The sequence below is a fragment of the Spea bombifrons genome, chromosome 8 (assembly GCF_027358695.1).
Source record: "Spea bombifrons isolate aSpeBom1 chromosome 8, aSpeBom1.2.pri, whole genome shotgun sequence".
Classification (NCBI taxonomy): Eukaryota; Metazoa; Chordata; class Amphibia; order Anura; family Pelobatidae; genus Spea; species Spea bombifrons.
The window spans coordinates 45,335,514-45,353,913 of NC_071094.1; the positions used below are offsets into that span (position 1 = coordinate 45,335,514).

At 50.9% G+C, this 18,400-nt stretch overlaps 3 protein-coding genes across 3 annotated transcripts; all 3 read left to right on the forward strand.

Moving 5' to 3' along the window:
* Nucleotides 1–426: 426 nt before the first annotated feature.
* Nucleotides 427–3,463, forward strand: SNRPA (small nuclear ribonucleoprotein polypeptide A). The gene is made up of 7 exons (XM_053473447.1): nucleotides 427–623; nucleotides 1,279–1,364; nucleotides 1,940–2,112; nucleotides 2,351–2,521; nucleotides 2,602–2,775; nucleotides 2,915–3,003; nucleotides 3,095–3,463. Exons 2-7 carry the CDS (start codon nucleotides 1,292–1,294, stop codon nucleotides 3,252–3,254), a joined length of 840 nt encoding a protein of 279 aa, XP_053329422.1. The 5' UTR covers nucleotides 427–623; nucleotides 1,279–1,291; the 3' UTR covers nucleotides 3,255–3,463.
* Nucleotides 3,464–5,667: 2,204 nt separating this feature from the next.
* Nucleotides 5,668–6,586, forward strand: MIA (MIA SH3 domain containing). The gene is made up of 4 exons (XM_053473681.1): nucleotides 5,668–5,870; nucleotides 5,971–6,104; nucleotides 6,187–6,297; nucleotides 6,521–6,586. Exons 1-4 carry the CDS (start codon nucleotides 5,759–5,761, stop codon nucleotides 6,542–6,544), a joined length of 381 nt encoding a protein of 126 aa, XP_053329656.1. The 5' UTR covers nucleotides 5,668–5,758; the 3' UTR covers nucleotides 6,545–6,586.
* Nucleotides 6,587–12,916: 6,330 nt separating this feature from the next.
* Nucleotides 12,917–15,479, forward strand: LOC128502957 (rho-related GTP-binding protein RhoU-like). The gene is made up of 3 exons (XM_053472932.1): nucleotides 12,917–13,186; nucleotides 14,446–14,504; nucleotides 14,920–15,479. Exons 1-3 carry the CDS (start codon nucleotides 12,967–12,969, stop codon nucleotides 15,370–15,372), a joined length of 732 nt encoding a protein of 243 aa, XP_053328907.1. The 5' UTR covers nucleotides 12,917–12,966; the 3' UTR covers nucleotides 15,373–15,479.
* Nucleotides 15,480–18,400: the final 2,921 nt, after the last annotated feature.

Genomic DNA, 18,400 nt, shown 5'->3' on the forward strand with positions numbered 1-18,400 from the left:
ATATGAATAGCAATTGGATAATAATAATAATAATAATATGAATTGGCTGCTCCACATCCCTGGGTGGATAACACACGTGACACGAAATAATATAAAGATGGCAGCCTGACCTGGAGTAATAACTGTGTTCAAAGGTCAGGCTGCTGTTAGGGTAATCCTTTAGCCCTGAGCGCGATCTCGGGACTCCAAGCCCAGCTGCAGGGAAGTTTCCACTAACCAGTTGAAAATAACCGGTAAGTATATGTTACAATCACGTTCCGGCTCCTCGGGAGGTTCCGTTTCCGGGAGGAAGGTTTCAGCAGGCGTACCGTCTCATCTGTTTCCTGTGCTGGAGTTGGGCAGTATTACTATTGGCTAGAAGAACTATCAATCACGCAAGCGTACGGCGAAGGACAGGAAAAGGCCTGAATACTATAAGCCAATCAGCAGCGGAAAAGCATTATGAAGGCGGGACTGGGAAAGCTTTTTTAACCTGGACGCCCCCTGGTTGCTTTGGTAACGCGGCCTAGGCTCAATCCGAGTTGAATCGTTGCGATAATTCACCATCCGTCGCCCCTTTATCGCCGGCTGTTATCTGCGGCTGCTCTGGTTTGCACTCTTCTGGTTCTGTACGGAAGCAATCGGTAGGTAACGCGCACTCCATGTTGGCGACTGCGGCCTAGTACACCGGATATGGTCGGGTAGCGTAGGTTCTGGGCAGAGTTTGTTTGCAAGGAAGTTAGGCCTCAGGTAGAAACAAAGCCTGTGGCGGTAAGGCGGCCCCGGAGGCCCAAACGCTCGGTGGCTTAGTTCTTTGCTTTGGGGCTTCTGTGGGAAGCGGCGCAGTCTCTATGGCTACCGCTGGAATGTTTCGGTGCAAGTCCCTCTCTGCCCGCGGGGCGCTCCCCGGTTTCGTCTCTCTATCCGTTCCCAGCAGCAGTCTTCGTTGGGCCCACTCGCCCAATGCATTAGATTCCCCTCTATACCCCAGCGCTGCTTCGCTGCCTCCAGGCCCTTTGGCTTGTATTGGCTGCAGCCCCAGCCCTTCCAGATGTATATATTATATGTAAGGCACCTCCTGGGTGCTATATTCTCTGCCGGTGTCTGTGCTGCAGCCCCCGATGTGCCTCCGCTGGTGTGAATGGGAGCAGGTTGCCCGGGGTTGATGCGAGGGCCGCCATTATTGAATGTATATATAATGTGTGTATATATGTTCTGTCGGCGCGCCGCGTGGTCTGTAAGTGTAAAGTACTCGTTATTAACATCTTACTAAATATGTCGCGGTTTCTTCTTTTTTAGTTAACGGTAAAGCATGGCGGTTCAGGAGTCCCGGCCGAATAACACGATCTACATCAACAACCTGAACGAGAAGATCAAGAAGGATGGTAAGTGCCTGCGCTGCCCCGATGAGCCGCTATTAACCCTTCGTGTACCCAGCGGCCCGGTAATGTCGGTGCCCGGTGCGATCCTCCGTGCGGTGTCTGGCGATACCCGTAGGCTGCAGTCGGGTTTTGTCAGTGGCTGTAGTTCATTCTGCCAAAGAGCTTGCACTCAGGGCAGGGAAATCGTGCGTTAGATGGCCGCTTTGTCCTTGGAAAGGATCACAGTGTGTGCAGCCAGAGACTTAAATATTACCTTGGTGTTAAGCTGGGGGGCCAAGGTACTAAATAGCTGTTAACCCCTTCTGCCCTTCGCTATAAACTGTTAACCTGTTCATAACCCCTGCGTTCTTCAGAATATTTGTCATTTCCAGCTGGTGATAAACTAGAATGCAGAATGGGCTTGTGACGTTGTTACCAAATATAAAACCATGGAGGGAGGGGTAAAACTGGCCCCGGCACCCAGCGGGGGTGAACCCAATGCACCCACCCAGTGGGGCACAGTGTTGGACGCTGATGCTTTGATTTCCCCGGCTGTTATATTAAATGCCGGCCATGAATTTCATCTCCTCTCCTTATAGAGTTGAAGAAGTCTCTCTACGCCATATTCTCCCAGTTCGGGCAGATCCTGGACATCCTGGTTTCCCGCAGTCTGAAGATGAGGGGTCAGGCTTTCGTCATCTTCAAGGAAGCAAGCAGTGGAACCAACGCCTTGCGCTCCATGCAGGGCTTCCCCTTCTACGACAAGCCCATGGTTGGTGTTCTGAGTGGAGGGTATGGGCTGGGTGGGCTGGGGGGGGAATTACATTGTGCTGGGGGGAGGCTCACAGACCTGGCATGTTGGTCATTTTGAGTCTTAAGCTGCCCGCTAGTCTAACTGGTGAGATTAGGAGATTGTAATAAATGGGGACTGCACCTTTAATAGCCCCGCGGTGCTTTATAAACGGGAGTCTCTGCCACCTGCCCTCACGAGTGGCTTCCGCTATCCGCAGAGAATCCAGTACGCAAAGACCGACTCTGACATCATCGCCAAAATGAAGGGCACCTTCGTGGAGAGAGACAGAAAGCGACAGGAGAAGAGGAAGGTTAAAGGGCAGGAAGCTGCAGCGAAGAAGCCTGTGCCGGGAGCTCCCGTGGTGACCGGCGTGCCGGGCCAGATGCCGGTAAGGGGGGCTGCTTCTGGTTCTGGAGAACTGCGTTTGGGTCTCTGTGACGGGAATTAACGGTGTTGCTGCTGTTTCAGGGCATGCAGGCTATTCCGGGGATGACGCAGGCTCCTCGTATGATGCACATGGCCGGGCAGAACCCTTACATGCACCATCCGGGCATGATGCCCCCGCCGGGAATTGCCCCGGGACAAATCCCCCCTGGTGGAATGCCGCAGATGATGCCGGGGCAGATGGCGCCAATGCAGCCGGTAAGTGATGTAAAATGTCCTTTAAACGCCGGCTCTCCTACATGACCTCTAGAAGCGCCGGTGAGGATCTCGTAGCACGGATCTGCTGGTTGTCAGATCGCTTTCTGTCCGCTGACTTACGATGTTCTTTCTTTCAAAGATCTCGGAGAATCCTCCCAACCACATCCTCTTCCTCACCAACCTTCCCGAGGAGACCAACGAGCTCATGCTGTCCATGTTGTTCAACCAGTAAGTATCTCCAGAATGCTTCTCCTCCATAGACCAATTCCCTCCCCCCACGGCCCCCAGCGGACTCCTCACCTCCATCCTCTCCCCTCAGGTTCCCCGGCTTCAAAGAGGTCCGCCTGGTCCCGGGTCGGCACGACATCGCCTTCGTGGAGTTTGACAACGAGGTCCAAGCGGGAGCGGCTCGCGAGTCTCTCCAAGGATTTAAGATCACGCAGAGCAACTCGATGAAGATTTCCTTCGCCAAAAAGTAGTGGGGCGCCGGCGCCTCGCTCCCGCCGCCAAAACAAACTGTTTCCTGTATATTTTTACGCTTTATTTTATTTTTTTATAATAAACTGCTGTTGCCCCCGTTGCCGGTGGTGAGTATGAACCGTTTGTTTTTACGTGTGGAAGCATTGCACCCAGCGTCTGGCGCTCAGACATTGTACCTGGAGCTCTTCAATAAAACTCTTTAACACCATCCGCGCTCGTCGCTTTATTTCACCGGGGTGTCCGGCCAATGAAATGCTCCGCGGAGAGGAGTGACGGGCCGGTTACATGTCCGGCCAATGAAATGCTCCGCAGAGAGGAGTGACGGCCCGGTTACATGTCCGGCCAATGAAATGCTCCGCGGAGAGGAGTGACGGTCCGGTTACATGTCCGGCCAATGAAATGCTCCGCGGAGAGGAGCGACGGTCCGGTTACGTGTCCGGCCAATGAAATGCTCCGCGGAGGAGCGACGGGCCGCTTACGTGTCTGGCCAATGAAATGCTCAGCAGAGAAGAGTGACGGTCCGGTTACATGTCCGGCCAATGAAATGCTCCGCGGAGAGGAGCGACGGTCCGGTTACGTGTCCGGCCAATGAAATGCTCCGCGGAGAGGAGCGACGGGCCGCTTACGTGTCCGGCCAATGAAATGCTCCGCGGAGAGGAGTGACGGGCCGGTTACATCTCTGGCCAATGAAATGCTCCGAGGAGAGGAGCGACGGTCCGGTTACGTGTCGCTCAGCAGTGCTCGATTAGATTGCTGGCTGTTGGAACGGGAGTTCTAGAGTCCAGCATAGTGTTAACCCCGTCTGTGTTTTTTAAATCCCTCGCTGGGTTAACGTATAGGAGGAGGGGCTTCCTGTTATCTATTTTAGGGCTGCAGCAACTCAGCCATAATGAAAATCGTTGCCAACAAACTTCATTATCAATTGGTTGAATCGATTATAAGATGAGGGTTTTTATAATCCGACCTGAAATCGAGGTCAGGTCATAACACTAACAGCCAAGGGCACAGTGGGTGTATAAGGCATACCGGAGGGGCGTAGTGGTGTATCTGCGGGTATAGGGCAGCAGCGGAGAGGCGTTTCTGGGGGGCAGTGTGGGAAGCCTGGGCTCAAACGTGCGTGACGGGGGGGCAGGTTCGGAAATAAAAACAAGAAATGCATTTTTATCAGTTTTTGGGTCTTTTTTTTTTATTCTGCTGTTTGTTTTTAACGCCCTACGTTGCTTTATTAAATTAAAAAATAATCGGCCAACTAGTCTATAAAAATAATCGTTTGTTGCAGCCCTAATCTAGCAATATTTATAATATTTATTATACATCCATCATCCCAAGAGCATCACCCCCCCCCTGACATATGTAATGTTAGGCGTGAGTACACGCATGTAAACCAATCCACTAACACGCTTCCTCCACCATCCACGATAACACGCAGACACAGTACCTGCTTTAACATACATATGGGGGGGGCGGCTCCATTGACTGACACGCTGCGCGTTCCTGGGGTCCGGATTCTTGGCCGCGCCGTCTTCATATACAGAATATCCAATCAGAAGCCGCGAGCGGAGCCCCCGCTGGCATTAGTGTCACCGAGGGGTAACCGTGTACCCCGTATAGGTGCAGATCCTCGGCCCCCCCGTGACCCCCCAGCTCTGTATGTCGCGCTCTTAGTCCTCCCCGTGGAAGATGTGGCGTCACATAAGCTACCGAGACCTCGGAGGTCCCTTCTTCAGAAATACTCTGCGCAGGGAGACTCCGTCTTAAAAATTCTGCAAAGTTCTTTTTAATGGAGAAGTTGTAATAATTGTTATTTATGATTATTGGTATCCGGCTCAGAAGTGGAAATCAGGACTTAGGCGTAAAAACAGGGCCTCCTCTGTGCGGCGACTCCATCCTGAACTACTCCTGTGTCTGAGGGTTTGTTTTTTTTCCCCCCATCAGACTCCTATAAAAGAGACCCCTGTGCTCTCCGAACACTGGAGGCTCTGTGCTTTGAATTTAAAGATTGAGTTTACGGTTCCCGTCCGGCTCGGAGGCTCCAGAACCGCGCGGGAGGGCGGAACGTTCTAGATTTTATCTTTCCCTCGAAATTTATTATCCAATTATCTCTGAATAAAAGTCATAATAGTGCAAAAAAATATTAACCGTAAAAACACCCGATCCTGCCGGCAGATCGGCCCCCGGCGGCCCCCGTCTAGTCGCCCGTTTCACTCAAACCTTAATCAGTCGTTGGTCTCGTCTTAGATTCAGGAGCTGTATGTCTATCCCATGCATGTTTAATCCCCTCACTGTATTACCCTCTACCACCTCTGCTGGGAGGCTGTTCCGCTCATCTCCCACCCTCTTAGACATTATACCATTTCTTTACACTTTTTTTCTGGTTTTGGCAGATTTTTCCTGTGGTGAAAATATGATGAGTCGGGAACGTGCAGCGAAGTAACGAGACTCTGCGAGACCGCGGCTGGTGATCGGCTCGGTGCGAGAGGACGTTGGTCGAGGGGCTGCGATCATGCGTTGGGGGGTCCTGTGTTTTGCCCTCTGCCTCCTCGGGGTGGCCCAGAGCGGCAGGAAGATGCCCAAACTGTCCGACAGGAAGCTCTGCGCGGACGAGGAGTGCAGCCGTAAGTACATACAGCGCATCGTTCCCGCTCGAGGCCTCAGAGGTCTCCTCTTCGCATGTAATGTCTCCCGCCAGCTGCAGTGACCAGAGTGTGTTTGTAGATCCCATTTCCATAGCCGTGGCGCTGGCCGACTACGTCCCGCCGGACTGCCGCTTCATCCCCGTCAGACGCGGCCAAACCATCTACGTCTTCTCCAAGCTGAAAGGCAGAGGGAGGCTCTTCTGGTCGGGAAGTGTGAGTCTGGGACTGCCCAGCTAAATCCGGGACTGTTGGGAGGTGTTACGGTACTCGGCTTTACGCGCTCTCCTCCGCGCAGGTTCAGGATGATTATTACGGCGAGCAGGCGGCGCGGCTCGGATATTTCCCCAGCTCCATCGTCCAGGAGGAACATTACCTGATGCCCGGGAAAGTGGAGCTCAAAACTGACGTGAGTTTAACTTTAACTCCAACACGTCAATGGGGAGATAAGTGGAACAGCCTCCCAGCAGAGGTGGTAGAGGGTAATACAGTGAGAGGGATTAAACATGCATGGGATAGACATACGGCTCCTGAATCTAAGACGAGACCAACGACTGATTAAGGTTTGAGTCGTTACAGCAGGAGAAACGGGCGACTAGCCGGATTCTCTATAATAATGTTTTTTATTCCAGGCGTGGGACTTCGCCTGCCAGTGACAGAAGAATCCGACCTCCGGCAGTAATACCCCCGACACTGTATACAGTAATATACCCCCGGCACTGTATACAGTAATATAACCCCCAGCGCTGTATACAGTAATATAACCCCCGACACTGTATACAGTAATATACCCCCGACACTGTATACAGTAATATAACCACCGACACTGTATACAGTAATATACCCCCGACACTGTATACAGTAATATAACCCCCCAGCGCTGTATACAGTAATATAACCCCCCAGCGCTGTATACAGTAATATACCCCCGACACTGTATACAGTAATATAACCCCCGACACTGTATACAGTAATATACCCCCGACACTGTATACAGTAATATAACCCCCCAGCGCTGTATACAGTAATATAACCCCCGACACTGTATACAATAATATAACCCCCAGCGCTGTATACAGTAATATACCCCCCAGCGCTGTATACAGTAATATAACCCCCCAGCGCTGTATACAGTAATATAACCCCCCCGACACTGTATACAATAATATAACCCCCGACACTGTATACAATAATATAACCCCCAGCGCTGTATACAATAATATAACCCCCGACACTGTATACACAAATATACCCCCGCACAAAAACTACAACTGGGGTAAAAAAGAAATAAATAGCGCAATATCTTTAAAACTCATTTTTATTCTGAAACTGGGAATCAACTTTAAAAATAAAATGAAATTGGTAATATTAGAAATAATTAAATGTCATTTATTGTATAAATCTGAAGCTTTGAGTATTTGGGGGACTTTTTGTCTGATTATTATAATAAATCTTCATCTCTGCGAGACGACAATCAATTCAATGAATGCAGCGGCTGCAAGAAATGAGGATTCACAGAATATCCTAATTATAATGGGGGGTGATTTAATTATAATGGGGGGGTGATTTAATTATAATGGGGGGGTGATTTAATTATAATGGGGGGGTTACTGCCCCCGGCCCCTCAGCAGCAGGTACTCTGGGGTAATTTATCATTTTACAGTTAGCTGTCATTCACCGATTTCACCACCAGATGGCGCTAGATAACAGCGCTCTGCGTAGAATCCGTTGCCGCATCCGTTCATTGATTTAGCGCCAGCAGATTCCGTAGCGCTGTTACAAATAATAAATAAATAAACATTTACAGTAAGAATGAAGCAGACAGGAGGCGAGGGGGCTCTGCTCCACGAAGCTTACAATCTAAGCTCATGAAAAGTAATAGAATTCTACGGTGGAACTTGGCATTTTACCCCCCAGCCTCCCGCCAACTCTTCTTTTAGGGACAGCCTGGCAGGGGTTCCCGGCGGAGGAGATCGATGTCCCCAAAAAAGGACCCTCATCTAGAACGCGTCATCTAATTACTGCATTTCACAGCCGCCCGCCGCTTCGTGACACAGCAAACGGTGGGCGATGAGAGCTTCTGTGGGGGCTGCGGGGGTAAGAATTGGACCTGCCTGATGAGGCTGGCTACCCGAAATAATAATACTAATAATAATAATAATATTAATAATAATAACAGATAATATAATAATAGTAATAATAACAGATAATATTCAAATAATAATAAAAATAATAATGGATAATATGAAAATAATAATAATAATGGATAGTGTTAAAATAATAATAAAAATAATAATAATGGCTAATATTATAATGATAATAGATAATAGAATAATAATAATAAATAATATCTCGCTGTGGAAGCGGCTCTGTTATTATTTTTATTCCCAGGATTTAAATAAACTGCACGTTGACCTCAGGTGGGAGAGGAAGCTCAGTGGAGGCGGCTCGGGGCAGGAAGGCAGATCGCGGGGGTCACAATAACAGGAGGGGCAGAAGGGGAACCGGATTTACTGCATTCACTGTCCGGGGCGTCCAGTCCGGGCAGAAACTTCCCAAAGAAATAAAAACAGAGGCTGACAGAGTCGGGGCGGGAGATCCGGCCGCGCAGGGAGAGCTTGGGGGTTATTCACTATACAGAATGAGGGGCTTCTCCTGCAGGATTTATCTATACATAATACAGGGGGCCGGTCACTGATTTATCTATACATTATACAGGGGCCGGTCACTGATTTATCTATACATTATACAGGGGCCGGTCACTGATTTATCTATACATTATACAGGGGGCCGGTCACTGATTTATCTATACATTATACAGGGGCCGGTCACTGATTTATCTATACATTATACAGGGGCCGACTCACTGATTTATCTATACATTATACAGGGGCCGGTCACTGATTTATCTATACATTATACAGGGGCCGACTCACTGATTTATCTATACATTATACAGGGGGCCGGGTCACTGATTTATCTATACATTATACAGGGGGCCGGTCACTGATATATCTATACATTATACAGGGGCCGGTCACTGATTTATCTATACATTATACAGGGGCCGGTCACTGATTTATCTATACATTATACAGGGGGCCGGTCACTGATTTCGCTATACATTATACAGGGGCCGGTCACTGATTTCGCTATACATTATACAGGGGCCGGTCACTGATTTATCTATACATTATACAGGGGCCGGTCACTGATTTATCTATACATTATACAGGGGCTGGTCACTGATCTATGTATACATTATACAGGGGCCGGTCACTGATCTATGTATACATTATACAGGGGGCCGGTCACTGATTTATCTATACATTATACAGGGGGCCGGTCACTGATCTATGTATACATTATACAGGGGCCGGTCACTGATCTATGTATACATTATACAGGGGCCGGTCACTGATCTATGTATACATTATACAGGGGGCCGGTCACTGATTTATCTATACATTATACAGGGGGCCGGTCACTGATCTATGTATACATTATACAGGGGGCCGGTCACTGATTTATCTATACATTATACAGGGGGCCGGTCACTGATTTATCTATACATTATACAGGGGCCGGTCACTGATCTATGTATACATTATACAGGGGGCCGGTCACTGATTTATCTATACGTTATACAGGGGGCCGGTCACTGATCTATGTATACATTATACAGGGGGCCGGTCACTGATCTATGTATACATTAGACAGGGGCCGGTCACTGATTTATCTATACATTATACAGGGGCCGGTCACTGATTTATGTATACATTATACAGGGGGCCGGGTCACTGATTTATCTATACATTATACAGGGGCCGGTCACTGATTTATCTATACATTATACAGGGGGCCGGTCACTGATTTATCTATACATTATACAGGGGACCGGTCACTGATTTATCTATACATTATACAGGGGCTGGTCACTGATTTATCTATACATTATACAGGGGGCCGGTCACTGATCTATGTATACATTATACAGGGGGCCGGTCACTGATTTATCTATACATTATACAGGGGCCGGCTCGCTGATTTATCTATACATTATACAGGGGGCCGGTCACTGATCTATGTATACATTATACAGGGGGCCGGTCACTGATCTATGTATACATTATACAGTCTGGTGAATGGGAATCGACTCGGCGTTCGTCCTCTGGCTGCGATGTATGACGCGGCCACTAGATGGTGCTGACCGCTGGTTATTGTGACCCCGGGGCATTTGCTCCAGCAGACGGCCGCACGGAGGGTTTACATGAAATCCATCCGGTTTCCCGCACATCCCGTGAAGATGCCGGGGGGGGGGGGCTGTGGATTTTAGGATTTGGAAGCTGTAATAGGATTTAGGCGTCATTTACACTCAAATCGTAGCTGCTAACAGTCCTGTGTTTTCCAGGGCAGTCCTGACTGCCCCGATGCTTGGGAATGCTGGCAGTGTAACATCTTCTGACATCACAACGAGATGACATCACAACGACGCTATTTATGGCAGCTGAGCTCCGTCCTCCCTACAAGCAGATTCTTTCACTAAAAAAAGATAAAAACGTCAAAAAATGAGCTCTTTCTCCATTAAACACAAGTCTGAACGCGACTGCCTCAAAGACGCTGCCCCCCCCCCGCCGCAGAGGGTTATTGCATCACAGATATTATTATTACTTTAGCGCCGTCATACGCTGCAGCGCTGTACAACGGGTGGTTTGGCTGCCGCTGAGGATTCTGGGTAACCGGCGATAATTACGCTGTATCTCACACCGTACAGCGCCGGGCGGGCGAAGGGTTAATTACGGTTTTACCAAACTTCCTACAAGTCAAGAAAAAGTCGCAGGATACGGAGCGACAGGAAAGGGTTAAATGGTTTATAAGAAGGATTCCAGCACTGTTTGGGTTAAATTGCAATATTGCCCCAAAAGGGAGTCTCTAACGGCGTGCCGCAGGGGGCAGCTGGGTGGTCCGCGCGGCGTCTGCGTGTCCCCCGGCACAGGGGCAGATGGGGGGGGCAGCTCTGGAGAGGCGACAAAATCCACACCTCTGGCGTTTGGTGGGAAAGTGTGCGTCGGCCTCCTGTGGCCCCCATCTGGCATGAACTTCCCCGAATACACCCAGGCGGGGGGCAAACTGATGTACAGGGGGGGCACGGGGCAGAAATAGAGCTCACGTGGGGGGTATCTTTAATAATAATAATGAGTGACATCAATTTTAAGACCTCGGAGGTCTCTTCTTCAGTTGGCTTTTTTTCTATGTTGATTTAATAAAAGGTATCCAGGAGCGTCGCCGTGTGAGGGATCTGCGTGGGGGGGTGCGCATGCACCGCCGGGGTAGAGGGATGTGTGTGGGGGGGAGGAGCGCATGCACCGCCGGGGTAGAGGGATGTGCGTGGGGGGGGGCGCGCATGCACCGCCGGGGTGGAGGGATGTGCGTGGGGGGGGGCGCGCATGCACCGCCGGGGTAGAGGGATGTGCGTGGGGGGGGGCGCGCATGCACCGCCGGGGTGGAGGGATGTGCGTGGGGGGGGGCGCGCATGCACCGCCGGGGTGGAGGGATGTGCGTGGGGGGGGGGGCGCGCATGCACCGCCGGGGTGGAGGGATGTGCGTGGCGGGGGGCGCGCATGCACCGCCGGGGTGGAGGGATGTGCGTGGGGGTGGAGGGGCCGCCGGCAGCCATGTTGGTCTCTCCCGGAGTTTAGGCGCTGAGTGATGCGGAGCGGGGGATGTTCCAAAGTGTTACATAAAAGCCGATGACATCACTCAGAGCGCCCGAGGCGACTCAACTCACTGAGTGATGTCAGCGGAACGAGTGAGCGCTCGTTACCCTGCAACCAACTCGGAAACGCTGAGAGCCGGGCGGCCGTAGAGCTTCCCTCCGTGGAGCGTCAGCTCTGCAGGACAGATTATTACTGTACCCCATGTCTGTGTATTACATCTAGACCTATCTGTATATTAGACTGTCAGCTCTGCGGGTCAGGATCCCCCTCTCTGTATGATATATCTTTCTGCATATAGGACTGTAATCTCTGCAACCTCTGAATTAGAATGTAAGCTCTGTGGGTCAGGCTCTCCTTTCTCTGTATTATGTTAATATATATATATATATCCGTATATTAGATTGTCAGCTCTGCGGGTCAGGGCATTAGACTGTCAGCTCTGCGGGTCAAGACTCCTTTGAAGTCGTACATTAGATTGTCAGCTCTGTGGGTCAGGCTCCCCTTTCTCTGTATTATGTTAATATATATATCCGTATATTAGATTGTAAGCTCTGTGGGTCAGGCTCCCCTTTCTCTGTATTATGTTAATATATATATCTGTATATTAGATTGTCAGCTCTGTGGGTCAGGCTCCCCTTTCTCTGTATTATGTTAATATATATATCTGTATATTAGATTGTCAGCTCTGTGGGTCAGGCTCCCCTTTCTCTGTATTATGTTAATATATATATCTGTACATTAGATTGTCAGCTCTGTGGGTCAGGCTCCCCTTTCTCTGTATTATGTTAATATATATATCCGTATATTAGATTGTAAGCTCTGTGGGTCAGGCTCCCCTTTCTCTGTATTATGTTAATATATATATCTGTATATTAGATTGTCAGCTCTGTGGGTCAGGCTCCCCTTTCTCTGTATTATGTTAATATATATATCTGTATATTAGATTGTCAGCTCTGTGGGTCAGGCTCCCCTTTCTCTGTATTATGTTAATATATATATATATCCGTATATTAGATTGTCAGCTCTCTGGGTCAGGCTCCCCTTTCTCTGTATTATGTTAATATATATATCTGTATATTAGATTGTCAGCTCTGTGGGTCAGGCTCCCTGCAGCTCACCTGGGTGACACAGGAGGATTGGTGTGAAGTGTCCTTCAGGGAGGTCCAGCCCCCCCCTCTCACCTCTCCTCCCCCATCTGCCCCCCCTCTCCCCTCCCCGGGGCAGTTCCTTCCACCCAGGAGGCGGGGAGTGGATTTAAAAAGTAATCCTTACCCTCCCCGGAGCACTGACTGAGCAGGAGACCTGGGAGACCTGGTAAGGTTGTTGTTGTCGCCTCCGGAGAAGCCCCCCGCGCACGGATTATGCCCCCTCAAGAGCCCGCCATGGATTTTATGTCGCACTTCGCCCCTCCTGTTCCGCCCCACATGCCCAAAGTGACCCCCGCGCCGGGCAGCCAGGAGCGGAGCCTGAAGTGCGTGCTGCTCGGGGACGGCGCGGTCGGGAAGACGAGTCTGCTGGTCAGCTACACCACGAACGGCTACCCCACCCGGTACATCCCCACCGCCTTCGACGACTTCTCCGGTAGGTCGCAGCCCGGGACCGGTGTAATTCGGGGGGTTTGGGGGTAATTCGGGGGGGGGTTTGGGGTAAAACCAAGACTCCTTCACAGATAGGGGGCAGATATTTGGTATTTTATATCCTTGGTTTAAATACAGGGGGAGTTCTGGAACTTTGGGTTTAATACCCCCCCCCAAGGGGCAGCATGTTTACCCCAATGCAGGGTAAAAACACCCCCCACCTGGTACCCTGTATGTGCGCCCCCCGTGTTGTTATGACAGATGATGGAATCTTATTGGGATTCGCAACAAGTTTTTGTAACTTTGTATCCGTGTCCTTCCTTTACGTCACAATCGCGTGCGCCCCCCCCCCAGCTGCCGGTAACTCCCAGCACTCTCAGCCACGGCAGCATACAGCTCGCTGGGGGTACTCTGAGGGGGGGGCTGATCTCGCTGGGGGGGCTGACAGTTGTACCCCAACTCACCAGATCCCGGGGGGGGGGGTCAGTTGTACCACTCCAACTCGGGGGGGGGTCATACTCGTTATTTAGGCTTTGATGAAAGATCCGGGTTCTGGGCTCAGGTGGAGCGCGGAGGATTACAGTTCGTCACGGATCAAAGGTCACAGGCTTGCTTTTTCCGCCCCACCCCCCATTTGGACCGGTGACAAGGAAAATAAACCCGGATCACCGGATCTAGCGCTGCAGATAACAACCCTTTGAGTGCCAGAAGGGAACATTTTTAACCCCCCTCCCCCGAACATGAAGGCGATAAGACGCCGAGATGGATTTCTTTTGAGTTTGAGACGTCGCAGGACTGTCACAGAGTTTCAGGGCAGACATCAGCGTTACCGGCGGGACCCTGAGTGCGATGGGTCCGTAATGGGATCCCTCTACCTTTTCTCTGCGTATTTCCAATGGAAACCCGGTTGGCGTGTCTGAGTCGCGCATGCTGTCACGCGCCCTCGCACCGATCACTTGGACGGCGCTTATCGGCTGCCTTCTGCTCTCAATCACTCCCATTATTCTCGGTGCCAGAGCAGCCATCTTAACTTCCTGTTCTCAGGATCTGCGGGATTATTCCTCCCCGTTAAGTTACCCCCCCCTCTTATTCCTAAACTGCTGATTGGTTGGGGTGAAAAATCCCTGATGGTTAAAGTTCACCCCTAGAACCCCGAGTAGGGCAGCTGATAGGGAGGAGGGTGACACTGACAGGGGGGTAATAAACAAGTGGCGTCAGCTGATCGATTAACCCTTTGTTGCCTCTTTTTTTCTCTTCCTGCAGCTCTGGTGGAAGTCGGAAAGATTCCCGTGAAGCTGCAGCTGTGCGACACGGCCGGCCAGGTGAGTCATTGTGCCTGGCTGAGGATCGTAGGAGTTGTAGTTAGACGCCCCCTCTACATAAACATAATATAGCCGGGTGCCTGGGGGGGTGATGGGGGCACCTGACCTCCTTTAGGGGCCGCTTGTTTTCTCTAAACGCGATAATTGCCTCCTAGAGAGAGCAGAATTTTTTTATTTATTTATTTAAGGTGTTTTTAGTATTTTATTTTTTATTTAACATGTTTTTTTTTTTTTACATGTTAATATTTGTATCACTTAATGTGTTTTTAAAATTTATTTATATATTTTTTTTAAGGTGTTAAAAAAACTGTAATTTTTAAAACATTTTATTTGATTTTTTTTTTTTTTTTTTTTATTATTTTACGTGGTTTTTAATATAATTTTTTCATATTTTTTTTTTATTTTTCGAATCCAGGACGAGTTCGACAAACTGCGCCACTTCTGTTACCCCAGAACGGACGTCCTGATCCTGTGCTTCAGCGTGGTCAGCCCGGCCTCCTTCCAGAACATCTCCGAGAAGTGGATGGAGGAGATCCGTGGCCACTGCCCCAACGTGCCGCTGGTCCTGGTCGGGACGCAGTGCGACCTCCGGGAGGACGTGAAGGTCCTCATCCAGCTGGCCCGGTACCGGGAGAAGCCGGTGCCCCCCGCGTCGGCGCGGGCCCTGGCCGAGAAGATCGGGGCCGTGGCCTACGTGGAGTGCTCCGCGCTGACCCAGAAGAACCTCAAAGAGGTCTTCGACACGGCCATCGTCTCCGGCCTGCGCTACTCGGAGGTCCGCGGGCAGCGCGAGAGGAAGATGGCGTCCACGGCCAACAAAATGAAGACCCTCTCGAAGGCCTGGTGGAAGAAGTACGTGTGCATATGATGCCACCGCCCCCCCCCACACGGGCCACGACGCCACGTTCCTTGGCCGAAGAGCTATCGCTCGAGACGTCCGCGGTTACCCCGCGGAAAGCTGAATCCCCCCACGGAGGGAATGACGACAAAAGAAAATTCTTTTTTTGGACCAAAACACGCACCGCGAGGAAGAGATCCTGATCCCGACGACCGCAGCTGACACTCTGATTGGCTGGGATAAGACTTGGGCTCCTCCAATCACAGAGCGATTTCTCTGTGAGGAAGCCACTGAATTGCCCCCCCGAATCTTCACTGCGGGGGAGGGGGAGCGTTGATTGTCCCCCTAATGTATGGGACCGAAGCCGAGCTCCAGCAATCGATGAGTTAAAGGGGCGGAACTGTTTCAGACCACTGGAATTCTAATACAGCTTCTGTTTAAAGGAGCGTGCGCCATGGGACTCGGGTCCTGGGGGGCTTTGGGGGCTCCTTCCCCACCCCCGACCCGGGTCCTTTAGATGTTTGTCTCTGTAATTAAAGCTTCATAAGCGAGCGTTTGGGACGATTTCTGGGATTTGATTCATGAAATAAAATCAATTTTTTTGTAAAAATAAAAATGTCGTTGTTTCACTGCGTGGGGGGAGGGGTAATGGCAGAAAGGGAGCTCTGGCGCGTGGAGTTGGCTCCTCCCACTGCGGGGCGACACAGACAGAAGGGCGCTCCTTCCCGTTGTACTGCGCCGTGGTATATGATTGGCTGCGCGTTATGACGTCGGGGGAGGGGATCTCCTATAAATAGTTTATTATAAATTGCGCTTCTTCTCAAGGACTTTTTTTTTTCCCCTCCAAAATTAGCCGCGTCGCCATGGAGACCAGAAATGACATCATTAGGACGGCAGGTTAATTTACTTCGCTAATTCCTAATGGGGGTCTATTTATAGGAGACGCCGGCCGCGGGAGGAAGTCGCCGGGATGGGAATCTTTATCTTCCACGCGTGGCGGGCGACGTCTGTGGGGCCACGTGTGTGGGGGGGATTCTCTAATATATCTGCCCCCACCGGGCCCCGGGAGGCTCTATTCTATACGTTTCATGGTTGCCCTGTAGGATGGGGGGGTATGGACTGGTTCGCCCCGTTCCCTGAGGGGGGTAATAGATCGGGGCAGATCAGGTGGGGCAATAACTTAATTATACCCAGAAGCGGAATCTTTCTAAATGAGCAGCCCCTGGCATATTAACCCTTTAATAACCCATTGTGAAGACTCACCTGCATTCAAGCAGGGATATCACCCATAACATACTGGGAGCAAAAGCACTGACTGAGAGTCTTATATATATAATCCCGGGGGGGAGGGGATAGGAAGGAGTCAAACTGTGCGACATGGAGAATCTGCCCCTTCACCCTGAGACTTTGGGGCAGATCCCGAGAGTTCCCAGGGGTAAGATATCCTGCATGCGATAAGAAGTGCCCCCCCCCCCCCCCCGACCGCAGGCCGTGCCAATGGAAATACCCCGGGCTCAGATAAGGAGCGGGAGCTGCTCAGGACGGGGATTCCTTATCTCCGGCTGAAGGTCACTTGGGAGATTTCATTGTCAGCGTGAAGGCGCTCGGTATCGATATACAGCGCTGCACCGATATATAACGCAGGGGCCGGGGTATCTGCGTCCCGGATGGCACACGCACGGCGTACGCGTGGCAACGAGTCCACGGGGCAAACGTGTTCTGCTTCTACCTGTGGGAAGAAAGCGAGTGACGCACAATCCCCCCCCCCCGCGCGTGTGCCAGCGGATCTCTGCCCCCGGGGGCCCGAGGCGCTGGAACATCCCGCTGAGTGACGAGGGCGAGGCGGCGAGATGACGGCCGCCACCTCATTCCCTCATATATCCTCATACGTGTCATCAAAGGCACCGATGACATCACAACCTAAAATAACACCACGGAGGGATTTATCGTATAAACAAATGAAAACCCCCCTTCTGGAAAGTTCTGCTTCCCGCGGGGTGGTCCGCCAGGAGGTAACGCTTAGCCCGAGGTGCCCCTGATGACCCTGCGTCCCGGGGACAGAGGCCAACAGGAAACATTGTATCCAGAACGATTTCCTAGACCATCCCCCACATCCTACCGGCCCCCCCATCAGATACGGAGGATGTGCCCGGGGGGGTCGCGTATCAATTAGGAAGACCCCAAAGGTCTATATATAGCACACGGGGCAAAGGATGCCTGACCTAGGAACGGGGGCTGTGTGCGGGTGGCCCTGGGGGGGCAGAATAAGAAGGGGGTCTCGGGCCTATACGTTAAAGCTGCTGTTCCACTGACCCTGCTAAATGTAACACATTTATTCAGAAACATCATTTCCCGATGGCGTCTCGTTCTCGGCGCGTCACGCGGCCCCTGATTGGCTGTTGCCGTAGAAATTGAAAAGGCTTCCGAAACGTTTTGGGTGAAACCTGCGCAGGGGAGAATAAAATGGCAGATCCGCTAAGGTGCGCTCGCTTTACGCGCCAGCAGAGCGCGAGGATCGGCCTTCAGTGGAACGGCAGCTTGAAAAGAGTTGTCTGGAGTTTGGAGGTTCTTTTATCAGCCATTTTCGCTGAAATTCCCCCTAAAATTCCTGCCTGTTTTCTGTTTGAGTTCCGGGTTTATTTATTTTTATGCACAGCGCTACGGTATATGACGCCGCTTCATACTGATATCTATCTATCTATATACATCTATAACCATCGCCCGCTGAAATCCAGTCTCTGCTCCCCCCAGTACCGGGTGTGCTTAGCTTTTCTGTCTATGAAAGGGTTAATAGTGCCCCCCCCACCTTTCCACCTCCTGTCAATCACCAAAAGGTGAAAAAGGGGCAAATCGGAAAAAAAAAGTGCAATGGAAAAAAAGGTGGAATTCCGTAAAGATGAGGTCAGAACTTTCCACTTCTGTTTGGAGAGACGGACAGGTAATGGAGAGAGAGAGAGACAGGTAATGGAGAGAGAGACAGGTAATGGAGAGAGAGACAGGTAATGGAGAGAGAGAGAGACAGGTAATGGAGAGAGAGACAGGTAATGGAGAGAGAGAC

What these genes read in the sequence shown, in the direction of transcription:
- MIA (XM_053473681.1), top strand. Translation starts at nt 5,759, where the DNA reads ATGCGTTGGGGGGTCCTGTGTTTTGCCCTCTGCCTCCTCGGGGTGGCC. An exon ending in CGCGGACGAGGAGTGCAGCC is followed by an intron (nt 5,871 to 5,970) that starts GTAAGTACATAC and finishes GTGTGTTTGTAG; the next exon opens with ATCCCATTTCCATAGCCGTG. An exon ending in GGCTCTTCTGGTCGGGAAGT is followed by an intron (nt 6,105 to 6,186) that starts GTGAGTCTGGGA and finishes TCCTCCGCGCAG; the next exon opens with GTTCAGGATGATTATTACGG.
- LOC128502957 (XM_053472932.1), top strand. Translation starts at nt 12,967, where the DNA reads ATGCCCCCTCAAGAGCCCGCCATGGATTTTATGTCGCACTTCGCCCCT. An exon ending in CGCCTTCGACGACTTCTCCG is followed by an intron (nt 13,187 to 14,445) that starts GTAGGTCGCAGC and finishes CTCTTCCTGCAG; the next exon opens with CTCTGGTGGAAGTCGGAAAG. An exon ending in TGTGCGACACGGCCGGCCAG is followed by an intron (nt 14,505 to 14,919) that starts GTGAGTCATTGT and finishes TTTCGAATCCAG; the next exon opens with GACGAGTTCGACAAACTGCG.
- SNRPA (XM_053473447.1), top strand. Translation starts at nt 1,292, where the DNA reads ATGGCGGTTCAGGAGTCCCGGCCGAATAACACGATCTACATCAACAAC. An exon ending in CGAGAAGATCAAGAAGGATG is followed by an intron (nt 1,365 to 1,939) that starts GTAAGTGCCTGC and finishes CTCTCCTTATAG; the next exon opens with AGTTGAAGAAGTCTCTCTAC. An exon ending in GCGTGCCGGGCCAGATGCCG is followed by an intron (nt 2,522 to 2,601) that starts GTAAGGGGGGCT and finishes CTGCTGTTTCAG; the next exon opens with GGCATGCAGGCTATTCCGGG.